General features: G+C 34.9%; 1 protein-coding gene across 11 annotated transcripts; it reads right to left on the minus strand.

Annotated features, from left to right (window-relative positions):
* Positions 1–7,199: 7,199 nt before the first annotated feature.
* Positions 7,200–18,316, minus strand: LOC112789671 (DNA-(apurinic or apyrimidinic site) endonuclease, chloroplastic). Of its 11 annotated transcripts, none has more exons than XM_072232461.1 (14): positions 17,353–18,316; positions 16,299–17,209; positions 15,583–15,707; positions 15,246–15,421; positions 14,700–14,800; positions 14,513–14,595; positions 14,101–14,343; positions 13,642–13,955; positions 11,934–12,044; positions 11,059–11,196; positions 10,925–10,972; positions 10,256–10,336; positions 9,151–9,310; positions 7,200–7,413 (listed from the first exon to the last, which is right to left on the minus strand). In XM_072232461.1, the coding sequence occupies exons 4-14, from the start codon at positions 15,366–15,368 to the stop codon at positions 7,292–7,294; spliced, it is 1,524 nt and encodes a 507-aa protein (XP_072088562.1). In that variant the 5' UTR covers positions 15,369–15,421; positions 15,583–15,707; positions 16,299–17,209; positions 17,353–18,316; the 3' UTR covers positions 7,200–7,291. The 11 variants fall into 11 exon arrangements, with proteins under 11 accessions (XP_072088562.1, XP_072088560.1, XP_072088564.1 ...); XM_072232459.1 differs by having other exon boundaries at positions 15,872–17,209; XM_072232463.1 differs by having other exon boundaries at positions 15,259–15,421; positions 16,299–17,261; positions 17,353–18,206.
* Positions 18,317–23,530: the final 5,214 nt, after the last annotated feature.

Below are 23,530 nucleotides of genomic sequence, written 5' to 3' on the forward strand. Positions count from 1 at the left end.
TGTATAGGTGAGAGCTTAGGTTAATCAAGGATTCAATTTATAGCTCACTTAGCCATATATATATATATATATATATATATATATATATATATATATATATATATATATATATATATATATCCTCACCTTTACCTTAGCCCCATTACAACCTTGGAAAGACCTCATGATGTTTGCATTGGTGCATTAGATATTGTTGATTGGTTAGGTGAAGAACAAAGTTTAGAAAGCATGACTAGAGAAGACTAGAGTGAATTATCCTATACACTTGAGTGATTAGAGTGCATATACACCATCAGTGAGGGTCCAACGCTTGACTCTATGTTCCCTGCTTTTATAAGCTATCTTCTTACAAGTTTGCTTGTCTTTTATTATATGATTTGAATAGTGAAATTTGAATTATTTTTGTCTTGGAGAACTTATTTGCTTTTAACCAAGTAGATAGAAACATCTTAGCATATAGTTGCATTGCATGAGTCTTACTTTTTCCTACTCATTTATTTTATCTTCTTGAGCTAAGCATGAGGACATGCTAATGTTTAAGTGTGGGGAGTTTGATAAACCACCATTTTATGGTTTATCTTGTGTTTAATTGAGTGGTTTTTATCATGTCCTTGCACATTTATTCATATGATTTGCATGGTTTTACAATTCCTTCCTAGTATTGATCTATGGTTGAAAACTTACTTCCCAGAATCATTAATTTGTGTATTTTAATTCTCCTTTATACCATTCGATGCCGTGATCCGTGTGTTAAGTGTTTCAGGCTTTATAGGGCAAGAATGGCTTAGAGAATGGAGAGGAAGCTTGCAAAAATGGAAGGAACACAAGAAATTAAGGAGATAACCAGCGAGCATCGACCCGCACGCATGGCTCACACGTGCGCGCGAGATGGAGAAATTTACAGCGACGCGTGCGCATGCCTGACGCGTACGCGTGACATGCGTGATCTGCATAATTAACAGAAAATGCTGGGAGCAATTTCGGGCCGAGTTTTGACTCAGTTTTCGGCCCAGAAATACAGACTAGAGCCAGGAAACATGCAAAGACTCAACACACATTCTCATTAGCAAAGTTTTTAGTTTTTAATTAGAGAATCTAGAGAGAATTCTACTTCTTCCTCTAGGTTTTCTTCACATTCATAGTTCTAGAGTTTTATTGCTTTGCTTTGGATATTGAGAAGATTCATTACCTCCGTTGGAGCTTCCTCATTCTAGTTTGTATCTCTATTCATTTACTCCTTTATTGCCCATTGACTCTGTTTAGATAAGTATGTTCATGATTTTGGGATTTATTAATGCAAAGAACCATTTTTACTTTTAATTGATTTTTAGTTATTAATTATCATGCCTCCCTTTTATTCCTCTCTTAATTCTGTGAAATTTATATTCATGATAATGGAGTAGTTCCCTAACTTGATTGGGAGTTGATTAAAAGGAAAACCTTGAGTTGGAATACTCAAGTGTTAATATTAATTAGAAGTTGTTGGCTAATTCTCCTATCTTCGACTCTAATCCTTTCTTAGGAAAGGATTAGGACACAAGCGATAGGATTAGTTTGAGAGTTACTTGACTTTCTCTTATTATATAAGGGATAACTAAGTAAGATAACAACCCTTTTTATTATTACACTTGGAAAAGTCAACAGGGATAGAACTTCCATTTAATTTTCTCCCGGTCAAGGCTTTTATCTGAATTTACTATTATTTATTTCTCTATTTCTCAAACTCAAAAATTTCTTGGAAAACCTCTGATTAATAAAATAGCACTCTTTCTGCAACTCATTGTGAGACGACCTGGGATTCATACTCCCAGTATTTTATTTCTAAATTTTGTGACAACCCCTTCTAAATTGATAAGCAGATTTTAGTCGGTTGAGAACTGTACTTGCAACGCTGTTTTCCCTATAAATTCTTAATAGGCCAATTTCCGCTACATCAGGGAACTATTTATTAGGATTGCCATGGATGCTGTAACGACACACTCCCTAACCCATTCTCTCCATCTCCAACCAAAGCCCATCTTCTGCAACACAATATCTACAAAGTTCCACTTTACCCAATCATGAGCCTTCTGGAAGTCTAATTTAATAATTGCCGCCTTCTTCTTCCTCATCTTCAACCATTGCACTGTTTCGCACGCAATAAGCGCCCCGTCGTGAATTTTCTGACCCTTCACAAATGCGCTTTGAGTCTCCCCTACTAGACATGGCATCACTGATCTCATCCTTCTAACCATCACCTTGGATATTACTTTGTATATACAGCCTACCATGCTGATCGGTCAGAGGTTTTTGATCTCCTTGCCTCCAGTGTACTTCGATGCAAGGGACACCCAACTAATATTAGATTCAGAAGGCAACCTTGATGACCGAAAGAAGTCCAGAACAGCTGTCGAGAACTCTGTACCAACCTCATCCCAGCACTTCTTAATGAAGTTCATATTATACTCATCGCTACCTGGAGACTTAGAGGATTCACAGTCCCAACCATCCTCTCTAATCTCCTCCAATGATGGTATTCTCTCAAAAGTACTTGACTCTTCTTCGTCAATCCGGTTAACCAGTCCACCCCTAAAACCCACCTCCGATGATCTCTCCTGATGATACAAATCTCTTTAAAACTCTCTAATGGCTATCTTAATCCGAGCTTGATTTCTTATCAACCTTCCATTAATCACCAAAGCATCAATTCTATTATTCCTTCTTCTTGCTGACGTCAAGTTATGAAAGTACCTCGTATTTTTATCCATGTCTTTCGCATGTCTAGAGCGCGACATCTATTTCCAGTGTATCTCTTTCCTCATATACCACTGCTTGCAACAGCTTACTAGAGCCTTCCTTCTAGCCTCCACTGTACCATCATAGACTCTATTCCCAACCATGTCATCTACCTTCTTGATCTCCTCCTCAAAGCGCTGAATTTTCTTATCCATGTCACCAAATTTTTCTTTATGCCATTTTCCCAAAGGCACCGTTAGAGCCTTCAACCTATCTGTGAACTACCCCTCTCCAATATTCCTTCATTCCTCTTTGACCATTCTTAGGAATCTTTCATGTGTAAACCAGGAGTGTAGAGTTCGAAACGGATACGGGCCACCTCTGTACTTGGTATCTTCAACTATTATTGGGCAGTGATCTGACAGGCCTCTCGGACCACCTTTTAAGCGAATCTCTGGGAACTCCTCAGTCCATTCTACACTCACTAGTACTCTGTCAATACGACTATAGGAGCCATCTCTATACCATGTAAATTTATGATCATTCAGCGGTAAGTCCACTAATTGCATATCTTGGATCCAACTCTTGAATTCCTCTGCAGACGTTGTTAACCTGTCCTGATTTTTCCTCTCATCAACCTGTAACACCTCATTAAAATCACCCATGTAGCATATCAGGACTTGACATAAGCCAGCTATAAAGCTCAGTTCCTCCCATACAGCAAGTTTTTCCACTCTCGTATGAGGACCATAAACCAAACAGAAAGCACAATGGAACTCATTTTTCATTAAAACTCCCTCAACACATAACCACCCCTCTCCTTTGTAGCAGTTACTCATTCTAAACAGCATCTCATCCCACATTAACAACAGGCCCCCAGACGTGCCTTCCAATTCTACAAAATCCCAACCCACTGCATCACTTTTCCAAATACGTACTACATCAAATTTAGTCACAACTTGCAATTTTGTTTCAACCAAACCTAACATATTCAATTTTTGTTTCTTTATGAGCTCTTTTATCATACTCAATTTTCCAACCCCCCTCAGCACCCTAACATTCCAAGAGCTAAAAATCATTTTAAAACAATGTTACACACCTTTTTGAGTTTTTCCGATTTGCTTCTTCGCGCATTCTCTTTTTGTTTTGCTAGCCTCCTCTTCTCAGCTAACGCTTCATTCTGTTCTTGTAAAATCATCATTAAGTTATCTTCTTCATTGTACTGCACTGCTCCGGATTCAACAACCAATTCCCAGGCCTTCCTATTTTCAATCATCTGTTCTTCCCTTTTCACAACGTTATGAATACTGATCACCTGTTGTCCGTCGTCAGTTTTCATGCCCGCTCCAGTTTCACTACTGCCCTCATCAATTGTCGCAGGACCCAGGATCCTCCCATCATCCGCTGCATCGGCACCATCTTCGAGGCCCACTAAGTTCTTCTCGGGAGTCGAGCCAGTCTCCTCGGTGTCTCTGCCAAGCTCGTCTTCGCTAGAGGGATCGTCTCCTATTGTCGCCAGCAATGGATTCCCCGCACATGTTGAATCATGTCTTGTTGGCCCATGGAAGCCTCCGTCGTTCCCTGTCACAAGACCTGCGTCCCCCTCATCTCTCCAGTTGGGTCCATGGTTGGCTTTACGGTGGTCTCGGCCTCTTCGTGCTCTGGCCACTCTGTTCTGGTCCAGGTTCAACTTCTCCACTTCCATTTGTTCCTCGGCAGCGGCGCTCATCTTCGCAAGTGGAGGATCGCGACCCAGATGGATCCCCACCCGACCCAACTGCGTTAGCGTCCCATCTGTTCGCTTCTCCAAGTGAGTTGGGCTACCTGCGTTCTGCTCAGCATGGACTGGGCCTTTGTTGACAAATGAGCAACCCGTATTCCTTCCTTTCGTACAGGTGTATCCCTCCTTGTTTTTTGCTCAACCATTAAACCGTGTTTAGACAGCCTTTTTTCTATAACAGCATCCTTCATTCAGCCCAGCTTCGTATCTCCAACTGACTGTTTCTTCTGATTTTGTATCGTTAACCAAATCACAATATCCCTTCAATTTAGCGATTCCTACAACATCACTTCCTTCCGTTACCCTTGGAATTTGAATTTGAACTGATTTGCCATTACTCCATTCATTCAATATGTTTTCAGGAATTACCAAATTATCCTTTCCACCATCTTCCTCCCTTGGCATCGCCATCACCAACTCAGCTGCCGGATCTCTATTTACCAATGACACTATCGAACCGCTCGCACCTGAGATCTCGCATATTTCTGGAAAATAAGGTTTACCTATCTCCTCAAGCTTACACTCCAATCCAGAACTCTTGTGGCCAACCTCTTTAACTAGGACGTCAAATCCACTAGTACCAATTGTGATGTGAATCCACTCGTTGATTCTGTCCATAATACAAGTGTCAATTTGCACCCGTACCACACTGAAAGAGAGGCATGATTCCGTGGCTTTGTCACATCCAACAACTTCTCCCCATTGGTTTTCTATCATCTTGAAGGTCTCTGTTGACCACGTATGCAAGGGAATACCAAAACACTCTAACCATACCCTTCGAGTTTCACTACGCTCCTCCTCATCCCATCTCCATACACTATGAAAAAACTTCAGGAGGCTGTTCAATTCGAATGTGTAGGCTTCTTCAGCACTGAGTATACTTTCAAACGTCAAGAGTGTTTTGTACGCTCCTAGTTCTCTGACTTCCACCACATGGGGTAAATTCTTACTGATCATGGCCTTCAAGGACTTATAGTCAATTGCCTTTGTCTTTCCGCATATTAAACTCTTCTGTAACCAATCCAGATTTGCTTTTGCCACCGGCACTTACAACTTCTTCGTCCACCTATTGCCGTGCGGGTCGCTTGGTGTTTCCTTCTTCTTCAGCTCCTTCACATTGGTCCTTGCAACCTTTTGGCACACTTCATGTTGAGGTTGAATCTTGACCGAATTATGTGCGTCATTTTCCTTCTGAGGTCCCTTCGTAATCTTCACTTCATTCGTGCATCGATACCTAGCTTCTACTATGACAATCTTGCCTCGTAATCTCATCCTATTCATTTTCGCAATAGCCTTTATAGCTCCCCCCTTCGTTGTATATCGGATGAACGCAAAAATGTACAGTGTTCCATTTTTTTTCGTGACAAATAGATATCATTTATCTATCCAGTCCAATTGAACAAATGCTGCAGTTCCTTCTTGAAAATATCTTCTGGAAGATGATCTACGAAAATAGAGAACAATTCGTTTTTCAATCGGTAGCACTCTTCTCTATTCCAAACCCTAAGATCTTTAAGGAAAAACCTACTTCTACCCCTTTCAGTGTTTCCCACCCCTCTCTCTCTCTCACTCTCTTTCTCTCGTTTTTTTTTTTTTTTTGGTTTGCTATTCTTCTTTAATCATTTGATCATTACATTTAAATGAGTTGTTGTATCATGTTTTTTATGCCTTGTAGTACCACAAACTTTCGCATGTATATATTCTACCTTACTTTATCGAAAATACATGAACAACTACCAAAATTAAAATTAAAGTGTTATAATTTTGGGTCATTATTTACACATATTTACAATTTATGTGAAGTAAAAGCCAATAAGAATGAATTGAAATTTGTGTATGCAATACAAACTTTAAATTTCAACAATAATAACAATAGAATCAATAGAATGTACCGTCTTATAAAATAACTTAAGTATAATAAGTCAAGTTTATAGAAGTTTGATGCTGAAATATTATGAGTTATGACCATGATTACATTTTCTAGGACGAAAGTGAAGGTGAGTATGAATGAGAATATATTGTGTAGTTAATGATTGAAATTATAATTAATTAAGACCGAATGCAATTGTAATAATTTATCGAATCGCTATGAATTGAAAAAAGTTTGTCTGGCAAAGTGGCAATGTAAAGAGAAAAAAAATAGAATTATACGATGTCAATTACTCATTGTGTAACAATATTAATATTAACTTTTACATAATATAAATAAATTAATTAATTAATTGATAATAGATTTTTATAAAATAAAATTTGTTCAACAAATAAGATATATAAATACAATACTAAATACAGAATTTTTATATGAACTAATGTTCTTTATAATATTTTTTTATATAACGTTAATTTGATGCGAAAAATTATAAAATTGATACCAAAACTATTATTATGTAAATGTACTCTATATGATAGTATAAATATAATTATGCAGATAGATTTTTTCTTTGTTATAAACTAAATTTAGCATTAATATGGTAAATTAGTAGAAACTTAAAAGCTTTCGCTTAATACTATGTTGATCTAATGTAGTTATATAAGTATATTTTTGTCTACGTAGTTACAAACTACTTTTGGTATTGATGTCATTTATTAAAAAAAAAATTCATGTCGTTTACTTACTATAACACTATTTTAATCTCTTTTATATATTATAATAGATAGATAGATAGATAGATAGATAGATAGATAGATAAGAACAAAAGTAAAATAAAAAAAAAAAGTAAAAGTTTTGCATTGATAATATAAAATAATAATTTAAACAAAAAAAGGTTTTCCCAAGGTCAGACCCAGTGTTCCGCTTTAAAGCTTAAGAATGAGGCCAATAGGACAATGATCACTCCCAGTAACATCAGGGATAATGTACGAGTCATGAACTTTGTCAGCTATGGATTCTGATATAAGGAAATAGTCTAGACGCCACCCTGTTTAACAGTTTGGAAATAAATAAATAAATGAACGAAAATCATTGAGAAACAGAGAAGAATTTATTTGAAATGTAAGATAACAACAGGTAGAATATTTAAAGGCAAAGAATTAAAAAAATATATGATTGTATGAAGAAATGCACTTTAAAGACAATCACATACAGGATGTGTTACTTACACACTAAGTAATTCTGATAAAGCATTTCACAAAATGCATTACACAACATTACACTTATACTCAGGTAAAATTGGGTAGATTATGTTATCCATATGGAAAAAGACTCTATTATTATTGTTGTCTGATATCGTATGAACAACAGAGATGTAGAGAAACAACAGAGACGTAGAGAAACGGGAAAGGATGGAAGAACATTAGAGAACATAATCCCTGAAAAGAAATTCACGGATTGGTACTTGGCCAAAGCAGTTTTATTTATTTATTCAAGACCTTCCCTTGAACTGTATACACACACCCTTAATGGCCTTGCTATCCCTTGCAACTCAGCTTTTAGTGCATGATCTAAGTTTGCAGAAAGAAAGTGGAAGGAAGGATTATGTGGGATTCTGTTAGAGCGGGAAGTATTTGTAGGGAGTAGATGTTTGGCTTCTATTTGGTGTATATCTGATGATCTTTATAGAAGACTTTCATTTTCAGACATGGTGAGAGATTGGAATGCTATACTTTATAGATTGCTCTTGTGATTGTTTTCTGCTGTCGTATAGAGGACTTCTTATCCTCTATCTTGTATCATTCTTCTCTCCATCTTAATGAAACTCTCCTTTTATAAAATAAATATATAGTGGTGTTTCTTCCATTACTGGTGCTTACTGCTTAGATACCAAGTCCCTGATGGGATGTTGTGAGCCAACATGGAGTGCAGCTGGGAAGGTTGGAGAGGAAGACTGAATGGAATCTTATCGGCAGCCAGATTGTTAAAGATCATGAGGGGGCTAATGAACATCGACAAAGGAGTAAAGCTGCAGCCAGACATAAAAATGGTAAACAAAAAGCTCTTCAAGGAAGATGAAACTCGATAAAGGAGGACATCCACCATGAAAGATTTGGCCCCTCAATCTACTCGTCTTGAAACCAAGAGTGAGAAGGGAACAGTGACAACAATGAGAAGGGTGAACATTCAAGTTATCTGGGTAACATGGAAGAATGGAAGATCGCATACGAAAACTCTCACTTAACAAATTGTGACTCGAGCACCAAAGTTGAATGACCTGCTGAGGCATGATGAAGGAAAACAGAAAGAGACAAAAGGGAAGGAGTGTGCAATTCCATGGAGACCTCAAGGGAGCAAAAGTGAAAGGAAAATTAAAAGGAAGGGAACAAGATGAAGCCGCCAAAATGAGAAGAGTAGGCTGATGATAGATCTCATGCAAACCCTATCCTCTCTCTGCTATTTTCTTTACATTAAATGGATTCTTTTTTCTGCAAAACGTTTTTTTACCTATATCATAATGAATAGTTTAGTCAGATTTGATGCCAATAATCCAACTAGAGCCAAAAGCACGCCCAACAACTTAGTTCTTACTGGGGTTCTTAAATAATATCCAACAATGGAGATCTCACAGGAGAAATTGAACAATATGGACCAACTCCATGACCAGCTGTGCCACACTCCATTGGCAAAGAAACGTTATTTATTTTCAACCATAGCACAAAAAAATTATATGAAAACCATTTAAGTATATAATGAATCAATTTTAGGCGTACTCATGAAATACCTTTGTTAGTCTTGCGCCCACCATGCCGATAACCCCAGTAAGTATATCCAACAACTCCAGGGTGCTGCCTTCTAAAAGTATCTACAAATCCCTTGGACAAGAAGTTTGTTGCAAATGATTGCCTCTCTTCATCTGTAAACCCAGCACTTCGTTTGTTACCCTGTATATTATGTTATCAGAAGAGATTTTTTAAGAAAAAAGCTGATTTTCCATGCTCAGCAACCTAGCAGTTCATTATTTACCATTAATGAAACTGAAACGAACAAATTGTCAGTTTATTAAAAAATTAAACCAAATAGACAAATTTAATAAGCCCAACCAGGTTAGCCAAAAAAGGTTTTTTCCATGGAACTTCAGCTATTGAATATGCCTCTTATATGCATTATATTCTCATCAATTGTATGCCATCTAAACATACTCTCAGCTGATAGTTTCCCAAGAATGTTGTCAACAATTCAACCCCGCATGGTTCTACCCATCTCATGAAATCTACAATGTTGACATGGTTACAAGTTCGTTGTCACACTGAATTTGAGACATTGATAGAAAATATGCCTACTTATGGTAGCTACTAGCACATAACTCCTACAGTTAAAACCAATTCATCCTTGGTCATTAATAACAGGATCATTTATTCAAGTTTATGTCCTGCACTCATCACACTGATCTGAGACTTTATAATTTATCACATACACACACTCAGTTAAGGGATATCCAGTTCATTATCAAATAAATTCTAAATGACCAAGAATTCAAACAACGGTAACCTTTTGTAACTTGAACAAAACAATGCAAATATAATCATTTTTAAAAATGAAAATCAATTTAGAAAAGACGATCCAAAAAGTTGATTCAGGCAATCGAATAAATACAAGTAGTCAAGTACAATTCTTTTATAGTGATGTTGAAATATTCAGAAATGAAATTTTTCTTTCAAATTATAGAAAAATATATTTCAAATTTTCCTAGGTATACTAAACTTCTTGACTTCCTTCTCCACCCTTCCAGCCTTTCCAGATCCAGTAATTTCTACTTGAAACAATTGCCTCACTTCATTGGTGTTCTTCACTGTTAACAATGAAACTGTTAAATTTGAATTACTTACAGCAGGGTTATATATGTCAATCTCTTCATGAGCGCAGTTCAGATCACCAGCCAAAACTACAGGCTTTGACTTTTCAAGCTCCTGTAGAAAGCAGAAAATGAATCACGAATCCTGATAATGGAAGCAAAAATATAAATTTATGATTCTGTTAATATTTCTTCTGAGAAAATAATGCCTACCCTAAATCAATAGCAAAGAGAGAGGAGGGAGTCTAAGAATGTAGAACATATAAAGCATCTTGCTAATCCAAAATTGTAACATTATAATAAAGCAATAGATTCCATAGTCAGTTGAACATGATGAGCATAAAGAACCATGTTAATTGGATCTTAAATGAAGAACTAACAAGTAGAAATTTTTGTTACTCAGATTGCTCAACAGATCAACACCATTCACAAATTTGAAACCTATGCTCAGAATGCCCAACATCATAAACCATTTTTCAATTTGCAAGGAGTTTATTAATACCAACACTCAGTATTATAGGAATTTGATAGCACAAGTTATATATATATATAAAGCAAATTTGACATAAAAGTCAAAAGGAAGCATTTGGATGGGTGTTCTGACAAAAAGGGAAAATAACAAGGGGTAAAAGGAGAAATATACACAGACAAACAACAACAATTAACCTTATCTAACAAGGAGGAGGAAAGAAGCTCTACATACTTTCAAATAATTGCTGAGAGATGCATCCCATTCAGTCACCCTATATGTCTAGATTCAAATACAGAAACATAGTCAGATAAGGATACTGTTCCCAGAGTCAAATGAAAAGATATAAAAGGAAAGCAATGTAATACCAGTCTTCTCAAGCCATCTCCAGAATTAGGGACGTATCCACATATCAAGTAAAATGTATCAAACTCTGCAGTCACAAGTCTCCCCTCACCATCATGATCAGATACACCAAGGCCATATCTAACAGAAAGTGGCTTTATCTGCCAGAATTCCATTTACAAGGAAATTAATATTTGAAAGAATTACTAATGTCAACACTAGTCGTGAAATTTATAATGAGGATGCAGATGGTTAGACTATCAGATAGAATCAACATCATATCACCTTTAGCTTCAACCTAAATTCTAGAAGTTAATGATTAAGCAATGGCCAATGATACTCTCATAATTTAGTAAAAAAATTAGCTATGTTGGGAAGGAATATTATTAAAGTAGGTAGCAGTAAGCTACATTGAAAGTAGGTAGAAATATTTTTTTTCCCACTACGATTAAACTCATTACAAAAAAGTTTTTACCTAGAGAAAATTTTTGGGTCAAAATATTTCTTATAATCACAAGCAGCATTAAATACGAGGCTTTTTTTTTCATATTTCCATTTCAATTAGTATGCTTTCATTGATAATTACAAAAACACCCCGTTCTGTTTGTTTTGTTTTCTATGTCATAAGCTTGTTGAAGAAAAGGATGAAAACAACTTTTCTTGTTTTCAGCATTTCCTTCACAAAACTTTTATGACAAGAAACAAAACAAAGAAGGTTTTAATTTTACAATTACTAATGCAAACAGATAATCCAAACACCGACTTATGTCCCCATAATAAATTTAGCATGAATCAGTTCTGCAAGGAATAGTCTTTACAAAAAACAGTCTTTACTGTAAAAACTATGAGTAGAAGTTCCATTATGTATGAAGAGACGGAATGAACGAGGTCAACATACCCTTGAGATTATGGATGTTCCAGAATAACCAAGCTTAGAAACACTACATGTCCAAAAGCTGTTATCATAGCCATCCACTAGATGCTGTTTGATTTGCTCAATATCTTTCTCCTGTTAGGATAATCAGAGCAATCACAAACATAATAAGAGAAAATAAGGGGTGATGAGTATGAATTTTAATATAAATATCCATGCCACAGTTCATCACCACTCAAATTTTTAGGATTTTCAAATGAACTATTAGGACTGGTATCAGTTAACCACGGAAAGGGTAGAAAAGCATGTATTAAATTCGAAATCCTTGACAATGTGTCAAGAATCTAAGGTAAAAAGCTAGGAAATTCTCTCCTCCAAGGAATGTGAAACCACAGCTCTCAGTTCAGTTACATAAAAGTTAGGACATCCCAAACTAGCTAGCATTCACCTTTTATATATTCAGCCCAGCCCCCAACTTTGTCTAACTGTTATCCCTCAAAAAGTCCTACCAGAAACTTCCTAACAAAATCAGTTGCTTGCCACTACTTGGCCTGCCATGTCACTCCTCTGACTCTTCTTCCTTTTTCCAGCTATATACTAATATACTAATTTAAAATAAATTCCTAACATAAACATTAGTTGCTTTTACTATGCAGCGATTTCAGTCTAGCTCTATCTGTTAAATGGCACAATTTCAAAATTTACCCGTTATACCATAAAGTTTTTTCTGCTATACAACAACTAGTACAAGGATTCCCTTGGACCAAGAATGTTTTAAAGTAAGCCCGTTTCTCAGTCGATACCATACTGATTTTGTTGAAGAAACAGGGTTTTAACAGTTGATATCCATTTACTATTTCATAAGTTGTCAATTAATTTGAGGGATTATATTGTTGACAGAGAGCCTTGGAGTAATGGTTGAGTTGTTTCTTTTTTACCTTAAAGTCAGGGGTTTAAACCATGGAATCAGCCACTATGTATCATCATGTTAGGCTGCCAACATTACACACTTTGGGTGTGGACCTTTCTAGGACCTTTTGCAATGCGGGATGCTTTGCACCCTGCAGTTTGGCCCCCTAACAAACAAGATTTATCTTCTAACATTTTTTTTCTCATTTCCCAAAAGTTAGAAATTCTTCAGAAAACTCTTGCGCTTCAAATATATGCAAGACTGGCACCTTTACCAGATGTCTATAGTGATCAGCGTAGCTGAAGAAGTAGAAGGTATTGGCCAGAAAGATTAAGTGAAAATGGAACAAGTATGGTATATTAAATCACAATAACTTTAGGGACATTATCTTACAAAACATCATTAACTTTGTTTTATTAATGTCAAGAACATTCCAAAAGCCAATATAAGGTCATACAACAAGTAAACCCTGTTCACTTGGTGAGGTCAACTACATGGTCAGACAACACAACAGTGTTTAAAACATTACCGTATCAATCTCTTTTAAGAGACAAAAGCAATTTATGTCGATAGTGACTCACAAAATGTTCAGTCATGTTTTCCTCCACCCTTCTTTGTTTATTTTTGTCATACTTACCTACTTTTGTTACTCACTTGGAAACAGCTAACTGATGTAAGAAGCATCCACAAACCAGTCAAAAAGAAAAAGGGCAAATAATAAGTTATCAATGCTATTTTTATATACAAGCCACTCCTAGCTGAAACTGAGGACAGTTGCAAAATAAGACTCTTCAAGGCATAAAATGAGCACTAATATTCTACCTGCAGTTTAGTCTCTTGCAAGCACAATACATCGAAGTCTTCCCTTCGAGCAAGTGCAGAAAATCCTTCTAGTTTTAGCAATGCTCTCAATCCATTGACATTCCATGACAAAAGCTTGACAAATTTTGTATCCTGAGTAAGAGGCGGGGGCCTCATAGTTCTAGGATTATATGAAATCCAACCTTTTTGTGGTTTCTTGTGTGCAAAAACTGTCCATGGTTCAGTTTGAATAGCTGTAGTGATCTCCTCTGATTGTGCAACAACACTAACGATATCTGAAGATACTTTTCTCTTTTCTCTAGAAGGCTTACAACCTGGCAATAAACACACGTATAAGATTGATTGGAAGTTGAATTACTCACACCTGAACCAAAACTGAAAAGTTAGAAAATAAAAGGCATTAAGAACTCAAAAAAAAAAACACCAAGTTATGTTCAAAGTTATATTCTACCAGACAACCTGAAACATCATCTGATTTCACTGACAACTTCTTCTTGTTTGCCACCTTGACAGTTTTCTTTGCAGATCTGGATTGCTTTAATCTTCTTTTACCCTCGTTATGTTTACTTATCTCAGAAATATCATTGACATCATCAACAGGGTCTTCATCAAATACCTTCTTAGTTGTCACTTCCATAGATGTATTTTCTGAAGCAGCTAAGAGTCTTTTCTCATGTTCTTCTCGTGCTTGAGGATCTAGCTCTGCTCATGAAGAAACGTGTTAACCATTGGAATTATACAAGTTTTTCAAGAGAGACATCAAGCTTAATGAGCATAATAATTGATAACTTTGATAGAAAGAAACTCTTAATTTCCTTATGTTCTCAGATACAATAAAAGTTCACATTACTAAGAGAACAGTATACAGTACCGCAAGAGTCATTATTGTCCATGAAACTCTTCAAGGCAGACAAAAGATCATCTTTACGACCTTTAGCGGGGACCTTTATACTCCTGATAAATATAAAAACCATTCCTGAGATGTGAGATATAATCCAAACAATATTGTTTTAGAACTAAAAAGCAACTGCTGCCAGAAAAAGGACCTATAATCTTACCTCAATGTTTTCCGTAGTTCCTCAACAGTCAACGTGTCCATTTTGGCCGGGTCATTCCTTAACCTCTCAATCTCAATGGAATGGCTGTTAACATCACTTTCCTACATTACCAATATCGACTTAAACCAAATAACCGATAACAAAAAAGGGCTAATGTAAGAGAGAATACAAAAACACAAAGTACTATTAAGATAATGATAAATATTTACATTCTCCCGGGATGCATTTAATGTGTGTCTATAAACATTTACTATCACTCTTGATATCTATAGGACAACTGCATTAACAAAGATCTGGAAAAAGGCCGCTCTCAAAGAGCGTAACATAGGCAGCCTAAGCTAATAACCATGGCTTGAACACCTTGAGATCAAATGGAAATAACTCAACTATTGTTCCAAGCTTATATATATATATATATATATATATATATATATATATATATATATATATATATACTGGTAAATATTTCAGGGCACAAGTTAAATGTGCTACAGGAGAATGCAAGTATCTCTACTAAGCACAGAACCCTATAAGAATCAATTAAACCTTTGCAATATACTTTTTGGAAACTGGACTTGCTTCCAACCCCTTAAGCTTCTTATCTTTCTTGTTCTCAACAACTGGTAAAACAGGTTCTGATGAATTCGAAAAACGTCTTTTAGACCTCATTGCTTTCACAGTAGGAGAAACCAATGTCTTCGTATTCAAATGCTTCTGAATCACTGCAAAACTACAATATTCAGTTCAGAAAACCTAGATAGTTTACGATTAGAGTAAAATGCTGGAAACTAGGGACATTCAAAATAATATATTTCCGATTGAAAAGTTAAATGCAAAGATATAGGATATGGAAAATGAAGCGACGCAGAAACAGAAAACAAACCTGTTGAGATTGGTAGAGGTTGTAGACAGGAATTGCAAGAATTGTTTCATATCAGGTCTTTGTATCGAACCGAGAAAGATAGAAGGGGAACCACCAAAAAAGCCGAGAAATGAGAACGCAAAGGCCTGAAGTACGAAAAGTCGAAAACAGTGGCAAAGCTTATGTATGATTAACGAGAAGATAACCCTTTATTTTAATTTTTTTTAGTAAAGGACAAATCCGTCCCTAACATTTTTTTTCGCGGACATTTTCGTCCCCGAGGATTGGAAAATACTTTAATGTCTCTCACCTCCCGAAAAAGTGGACATTTTTATCCCTCCATTAGGTAGCGTTTGGTGGAGAGATAGAGACAGAAAGACTGAGACTGAGAGACAGAGATTGAGAGACAGGGATTGAAACAAATTTCAGTATTCTGTTTGGTACAAAATGGGAGACAGAAATTAAAACAAGAATGAAACTCTAATTTAATTTGCACAAAGGGTAAAATTGGAATTAATTAATTGAAATGAAAGTATTTAAGGTATAAAATGTTATTAAAGTTTCAGTCTCCATCTTTAAAAATTTCAGTCCCCTATGTCCCTACTTTTTGGAGGTACTGAAATACTGAAATTTTAGAGACAGAGACAGAAATTTTAGTACTAGTCTCTGAACTAACAAACACAATACTGAGTCTCAGTCTCTCAGTCTCTGTCTCAGTACCTGAAAACAAACGCTACCTTAGAGTCTCTCCATTTGCCGTGACAGAAAATGGTGACGTGGCTCCCGTGGCGCTGACCTAGCCGTTACGGGCTGCCACGTCGGATGGACTTTTGAAAAGAGAACATTTTAGTCTCAAGAAACTAAAACATTGCCGTTTCTCTCCCACCTTTCGAAACACACTTTAACTCACATATGCAATACCCATAACACCCAAATGATCAAAATTCCTCCCCCTGTTTCTCCCTCCAAAAATTGCATTACGTGAAAGAGCAATTGGCGTGCGGTAAAGTAGCTGTCGGCGGCAAAAAAAAAAGTAGCTGTCAGGGCAGATTTGAGTTGCTGAGGAGAGGGAGGTGAAGTGGATCAAGAATGATAGGGAGAGAGTTAGAGTGGGTTGTAAGGATGAAGAGTGCAATTTCTTGGTGCTGTTAGTCTCTATAGATCATCAGCTGATTCTTCATCATTGAAGCCAGAGGAGCTACTACCACCACTCTTCTCATACACCTCCTTGATAACAGGATTACACACTGCCTCAACCTGCTTTAGCTTCTCTTCAAAGTATTATTTTTCTGCGTTTTGGTTATCATCCAACCATTCAAGAACATACTTCAACGTGCCCTCTATCTTCTCCTTATCATCCAAATCAATCTTATCAGAGAGCTTGTCTTTATCATTGATGGTGCTCCTCATATTGAAGATGTAAGTCTCTAACTTGTTCCAGGCATCGATTCTTTCCCTAACCTTCTTGTCCTCTTCAGCCAGTTCTTCAACCTCCTTAACCATCCTTTCAATCTCTTTTTGGCTTAAACGTCCTTTGTCATTGGTGATGGTGATCGATTCCGATTTCTTCCCTGCCTTGTCCTCTGCTTTCACATGCAGGATTCCATTAGCGTCAACCTCAAAAATAACCTCAATTTGTGACACACCCCTGCAACTCCAATAACAGTGAGTGAGAATGCCAGCAAATTTTATTCATAAACCTGAAAAAATCATGGGCACTAGCTATTATATATGGCACCAAAATATGCAACATTATAAGAATATGATCAGTAATGTAATGTATGTGTTTACCTTAATGGACACAGTAGTTTGTTGATCTTGGTAAGTAGTGAAAAGCTGAGACTTCTTAGTTGGAATAACGGTGATCCTAGGTATTATTTTTGTCATGACACCACCAACTGTCTCTAATCCCAAACTTAAAGGAGCAACATCAAGAAGGAGAAGGTCTTTGGTTTGTTCGCCGCCTTCACCACTAAGAATTCCACCTTGGATTGCAGCACCATAAGCAACAGCCTCATCAGGATTGATACCTTTGTTGAGTTCCTCGAACCTGGCCCTTGTCAACGGCTCAGAGAAGTCATTGCCATCGAAAAGAGACTCAATCTCAACCTGGACTTGGTGCTGGCTACTCAAAGCTCACTTGGCTCTCTCACACTCCTTTCTGAGCTTCCCAATTGCCCTATTATCATTGCTGATGTCTTTGTTGTATTTCTTCTTTATTAATTTGATGATATAATTCATGAGGCGGTGGTCAAAATCCTCTCCTCCTGCTGCTGATGCTGATGGTGAACGAACAAAGAAGCTTGCTGCTGCTGAGACACCAACACCGCCACCGACTGCACAACCATCTCCGGCGGAGGAGCAGCCACTGCGAAACTCCAAATTTGACCGAAATCAGGCCTGGCCGGGAGGGCCCACAGCCCCGCGGTAGCTCTGAGACCCACTAAGGACCTCACTCGATTGAGGGCTTGGCCTGGCGAGGAGCCACTCGATGGTCTGGCCGTCGGACTTGTGGCCGAGTTCCGTCGGATGCCATGGGTCGGAATGCTCTCTTTCTTCCTTCACCTGCTTCACCCTCACACTGCATTCGAAGGATTAGGGCTCAAGGATTTCATAGATTGGGGATGGGGGAGAAACGATAGCATTTTGGACTCTGGGGATAAATTTGTCCTCTTTTCAAAAGTCCATCCGACGTGGCAGCCCGTAACGGCCAGGTCAGCACCATAGGAGCTACGTCACCGTTTTCCGTCAGGGCAAACGAAAAGACTCTAATGGAGGGGTAAAAATATCCACTTTTCTAGGGGATCAGGGACATTAAAGTATTTTCCAATCCTCGAGGACGAAAATGTCTGCGAAAAAAAAGGTTAGGGACGAATTTGTCATTTACTCTTTTTTTTATTAAATAGCCATTTTGGATTAAAGGATTCTGATTTGGATAAATGTGGTAAAATAAATAAAAATAAATAAATATAAAATAAATAAGTGTAAATAAAGAATTATAGTATTAATATTCACTTATGTTATTATCTCACTATAATTGAGATAATATATATATATATATATATATATATATATATATATATATATATATATATATATATTCCCTCTTTCATATGTTGATGAGCGTACATGTATACTGGAACAGACATACGGGTTTTTAAAAAAATTAATAGTAATAAGTTATTAAGTATAATTTAATTTTTTTCAAAATTTGCTTAATATTTAGTCTAATATAAATAAAAGTCTAGTCCAACTTAAATATTAATGATTTTTAATATCTAAAAAGTAAGTAATAATATTAAAAAAATCTAAAAAATATATTATTACAAATTTTTTTAATTAAATAAAAATTTTTCAAATCCAATAAAGTGAATTCTTTTTCTTCTTATGACCATTTTTCTTGATTCATTTGGTATTAATTTTCTCTGTTTCAACTGCTACAATCGAAAGATCTTTTTTAACTATGAATATTCAGAAATAAAATAAAAGATGAATTTCTTGTTACTTGTCTTTTAATTATCCGGAAAAGAAAATTGCTAGAAAATTTGACATATATTCTATTATCGATGAATTTTATGATACGAAAAATCGACCACTTCATTAGTAAAAAGTACACACATATTTTTTATACTTTAAAATATATATTCTCTATCAGTATATATTTGTAATACATCTTACATTATATAATTTTTTGCATAATTTTTTCATATTATATATGTTATTGGCCTCATAATAATATTTCTGAATCGATCCTGCATGTATAGAGAGGAGTATTTTATGCTAGTGTCGTGTATATTGTCTCAAACCATGTTATTCTATTTATATGCGTATAAAAGTCATCATTTTCAAACTTCATTAAATTCAATCTATTTTAATAATATGATCCTTCCACTATGAAAAATTGAACCGTTTATATTGTGAAAGAAACCATACATTATTAAATGGACATCTATATCACAATATTCCCCCTTTGAATGTCAATTTAGAATTATGTCTCATTAAAATCTTACTAAAGAAAATCCAATAAAAAATTTTAGTGAAAGAAAAAGAGTACAATATCTTTTGTGATGAAGATTGTCTTATTAAAAACATTGTCAAAAAAAAATTCAATAGGGACAAAAATTTGACCAATATAGCCTCCCCTCTTATTGACATTATTTAATATCTCAAAATCGGTGCACTCCAATTTAATGTACCAATCTTTCGAAGAAAAATTTTGGAAGTGACTTTGTAAATAATAATAAAACTTAAAGAGTACGCAAGAAGTACGCAAAAATAAAGAAGGTTGTGTTATATGTATTTCTTGATTGAATAAATTACAAAGGTAAAGCTAAATATATAGGCTGAAATTGTAACCAAATTAATTCTATTGGGCTGAATTTATGGGCCGATGTGAGACTTTTTTGTTGTTGTTATGAGCTAAGGTGGAAGAGTATTTTAAACGTGTCACAAGATGGAGAATAAAAGATGTCTCGAACCAAATGACAATCAACCTCTAACTATTTTGTCCGTTTATGAAAAATTTGATTAACAGTAATATGAAGAGCACTCTGATTATCACAATATAAAACTGGTGAGCAGATAAGAGAGGTGCGTAAAAATTGTAACATATTTAGTATCCATTGAGGTTAACAAGTTATGTTGCCAACTGCATGATATTCTGCTTCAGCGGATAAGCGGACAACGGTGGTTTGTTTCTTGGCCTTCCAAGAGATTAAAGAGCTACCCAAGAAGAAACAATAACCTATTAAAGAGCGTCGAGTGTCAGGACATCCGACCCAATCAAAGTCACTAAAGTCGAAAAGCTAAATTTCTGATTCTCTTGAAAAAAAGTCCTTTATCAGGGCTAGTTTTCAAATATCGTAACACACGCTTGGATGAGAGTCAGTAGGAGATACTATAAATTAACTTAATTGTTGAGTAAAATACATGATGTCTGGTTGGAGAGTGATGAGATAGATAAGACACCCAACTAAACGGCGATAAACAAAAAGTTCTTTGCTGATTGAGCAACTTTAATACCTAACAAATATTTTAACGAGCCCAAGTGTTTAATTCGAAAGTATTGGTGCAAAATAGACTTAATGGCCGTAAGTTCAGAAATTGAATTATCAGTTAGATTAATGTCGTCAAACCATAGACTAGAAGAATAAAAATTTGAGTACTAGTAAATTTAACAAATAGACTATAATCAGATAAGGTCTGCTAATATTCATGAGATAGAAAAATATGAGAAAATTTGTCATACCACATACGTCCAAATTTTTGTAAATCATACAATGACTTCTGTAATACTCTACCACACAAAACTTTACGCTTAAGTTGTAAATTAGGGGTGGTGAGGTATTACGACTTCTAAAAGACAAAATATGTACTTATGTATATATATGAATAATAGTTTTTAACTAGGAGCCTTAAATAAAGGATAACAAAACAAAAATAGAAAAGTCGCTTCACACTCGAATAGTTAAGAATAGAATGCGTAGGTAATAGTGAAATAGAAAAAACATAATATATATGGGATAAGATTTTCCAAAGAAATACATATTAACAAGCTCCAGACTCGACCTGCGAAGTAAAGGCCAGCCAGAGTATATATATACATATATACAACCTAAAGTTTATCAAAAGACAAAATATAAATACTGTTCTCCAAGTCAATCTCTAAGAGGGACAAAGTACAAATTTATACAAAGGTGGAGAGTACTACACATATATATACAAAATACAAAACATAAAAATCCCTAAAAGTATATCTTTGCTTCAGCAGAGCCTTCAACACACTCAGCAAAGTGCCTCACATCTTGTATCTGAAAAAAATAGAATGTGTATAAAATGAGAACCATAGTTACCATAATCTTAATAATTAAGCTAATTAAAATAATAATTATTTAAGATTTATGTTAAAATGTAATTAATTATTTTATTATGTGTGTAGAATAAACCTATTTATTAATTACATTCGTGTATACATGTCGTTAGAAATAAGATCTATATGATTTTGTCTGAATATCGTTGATAATAAAATTAGTTATTATGATAATTAAGTTAAAATTAATTTACTGGATAATTTTATTACATATACTAGTTAGTTTAGTATAGAGGTTAATTTTTTTTTGTTAGTATTCTTGTTAGTTTAATGTTAATTATAAGTCTTTTAAATTTTTATTAATTAATTAATTCAGACAACTTAAGTTACTATTTGTCCATAATTTGAAAGATATACAAAATTTGAGATGTTTTCACATAAATTTACGAGATGCATATAATTTAATTGTCGAACCTCTTATACAGGCCACTAGGTTTTATCATATATCTCAAATTAGTGTGATCTAAGATCAACCGGCCTTGATAATAGCTTTGGTAAAGAGATGGCATCCAGACACTCATACCTTTCATCTTTTAACTAGTGGGTGTGTCTTATACGTTAGAAGATATAACTCTAATTCTAAGCATTTTGATAAATGATTTTCCTATGATATGAATGACCATGACTAGTCACGAGGTTAGAAGCTGGAAGCTGAATTCATGCATCAGTTTAGGATGCACCTAGGATCAGTAATTGTAAAGGAAATTATATCAAGTTGACCTGGATTAGAAATGTGAAAGATGGATTACACTTAAATCATTGAGTTGCCATTGAGAGGTACATGAAGTGTCATATCTTGTTGTTGTTTGGGTCAATCTTGTTTGCTGAAAAGTCTAGGTCAACGGTTCACTAGAAATTTATGCCGCTGCTTCACGACTTTTCTCAAATTCACGAAATTAGTTGGGGATTGGCATCCCTAACACACTTGTACAGAGCGTTGTGTAAGATATCTTGCTTTGACTGTAAGGAGATTGATAGTCCACTAACATTGTTACATCTTTGGACTTGAATTCGTATGTCATTTCTTAGCCTGATTTCTGATTTCTCGCGACATTTTTCACTTGCTAACTTGTAACATTAATTGTTAATAACTTTACACTATATTTTATTTTGTATTTTAATGTCTAGTCACCTAATTTATGAAAGAAAAAAATTTATGTTAGATGGCATAATTGAAAGTATGCTAATCAGCCGTATATATTTCGTATTGTTGCTTACTTTAGGGGTTTATTAGATGAGGTGGAAAAAGGAAGTATATTCTCATAAAATAATATAAAATTATTTCGATATCCATATATGTTGAATCTTTGTATTATTTGGTAAATAATCCTCTATTTTTTATATAAAATTGACCTACTAATTTGTTAATGGATGAAAATTAAAAAAAATTCTTCACAGATCAGAGCCTTTTATTTATGTTCCCTACTTATCGAACTCACATAGCTAGAAATCTAATCCTCAAATTTTTATTCAAATATTACCTTTTGCAAATCTGAGGCTAAAATTTGGTAATTAAATTAAAAAATATACTTTTAATATGAATTAAATCACACTATTTTTTCATAACGAAGGATAACACAACAACTTAATCCATTATTAAAAAAATGAGCCAACATGCGAAACTCTTTATTTTAATCTATTTCATATTTACAGTAAGTGAATTGTGTTGACGACAAAAATAAGAGATTATTATATGTAAAATGGTAATTAATTATATCTTTGTCTAATATAGTAACGATAAATCACTAAAAATACATCCGAATAATTTTATCACTGATAAAAATACATTCAAATTTTATTTTCGATAAAAATACCCTCAAATGATTTAAAAATGCGACCAAAATGTCCAATATTAAATATATATTCTCAAAAAATACTTTAAAAATTGAATTTTGATGCGCTTTTTTTGTAAGCATGGTTTAAAAGATGGGATATTTTTATCCTTAAAATTTTGTGATTTTTCACTAAGAATATATCTTTTGTTTTTTTTTTGTCAACAACTAATAATACTTTTAAAAAAATATAGAGATCAAATTTTCATCTCATTTTTTATGTGTATTTTTTAAACAATTATCTAAACATTCTTATAAAATTTTGGAT

This window comes from Arachis hypogaea, chromosome 3, assembly GCF_003086295.3.
Source record: "Arachis hypogaea cultivar Tifrunner chromosome 3, arahy.Tifrunner.gnm2.J5K5, whole genome shotgun sequence".
In the NCBI taxonomy this organism is placed as follows: domain Eukaryota; kingdom Viridiplantae; phylum Streptophyta; class Magnoliopsida; order Fabales; family Fabaceae; genus Arachis; species Arachis hypogaea.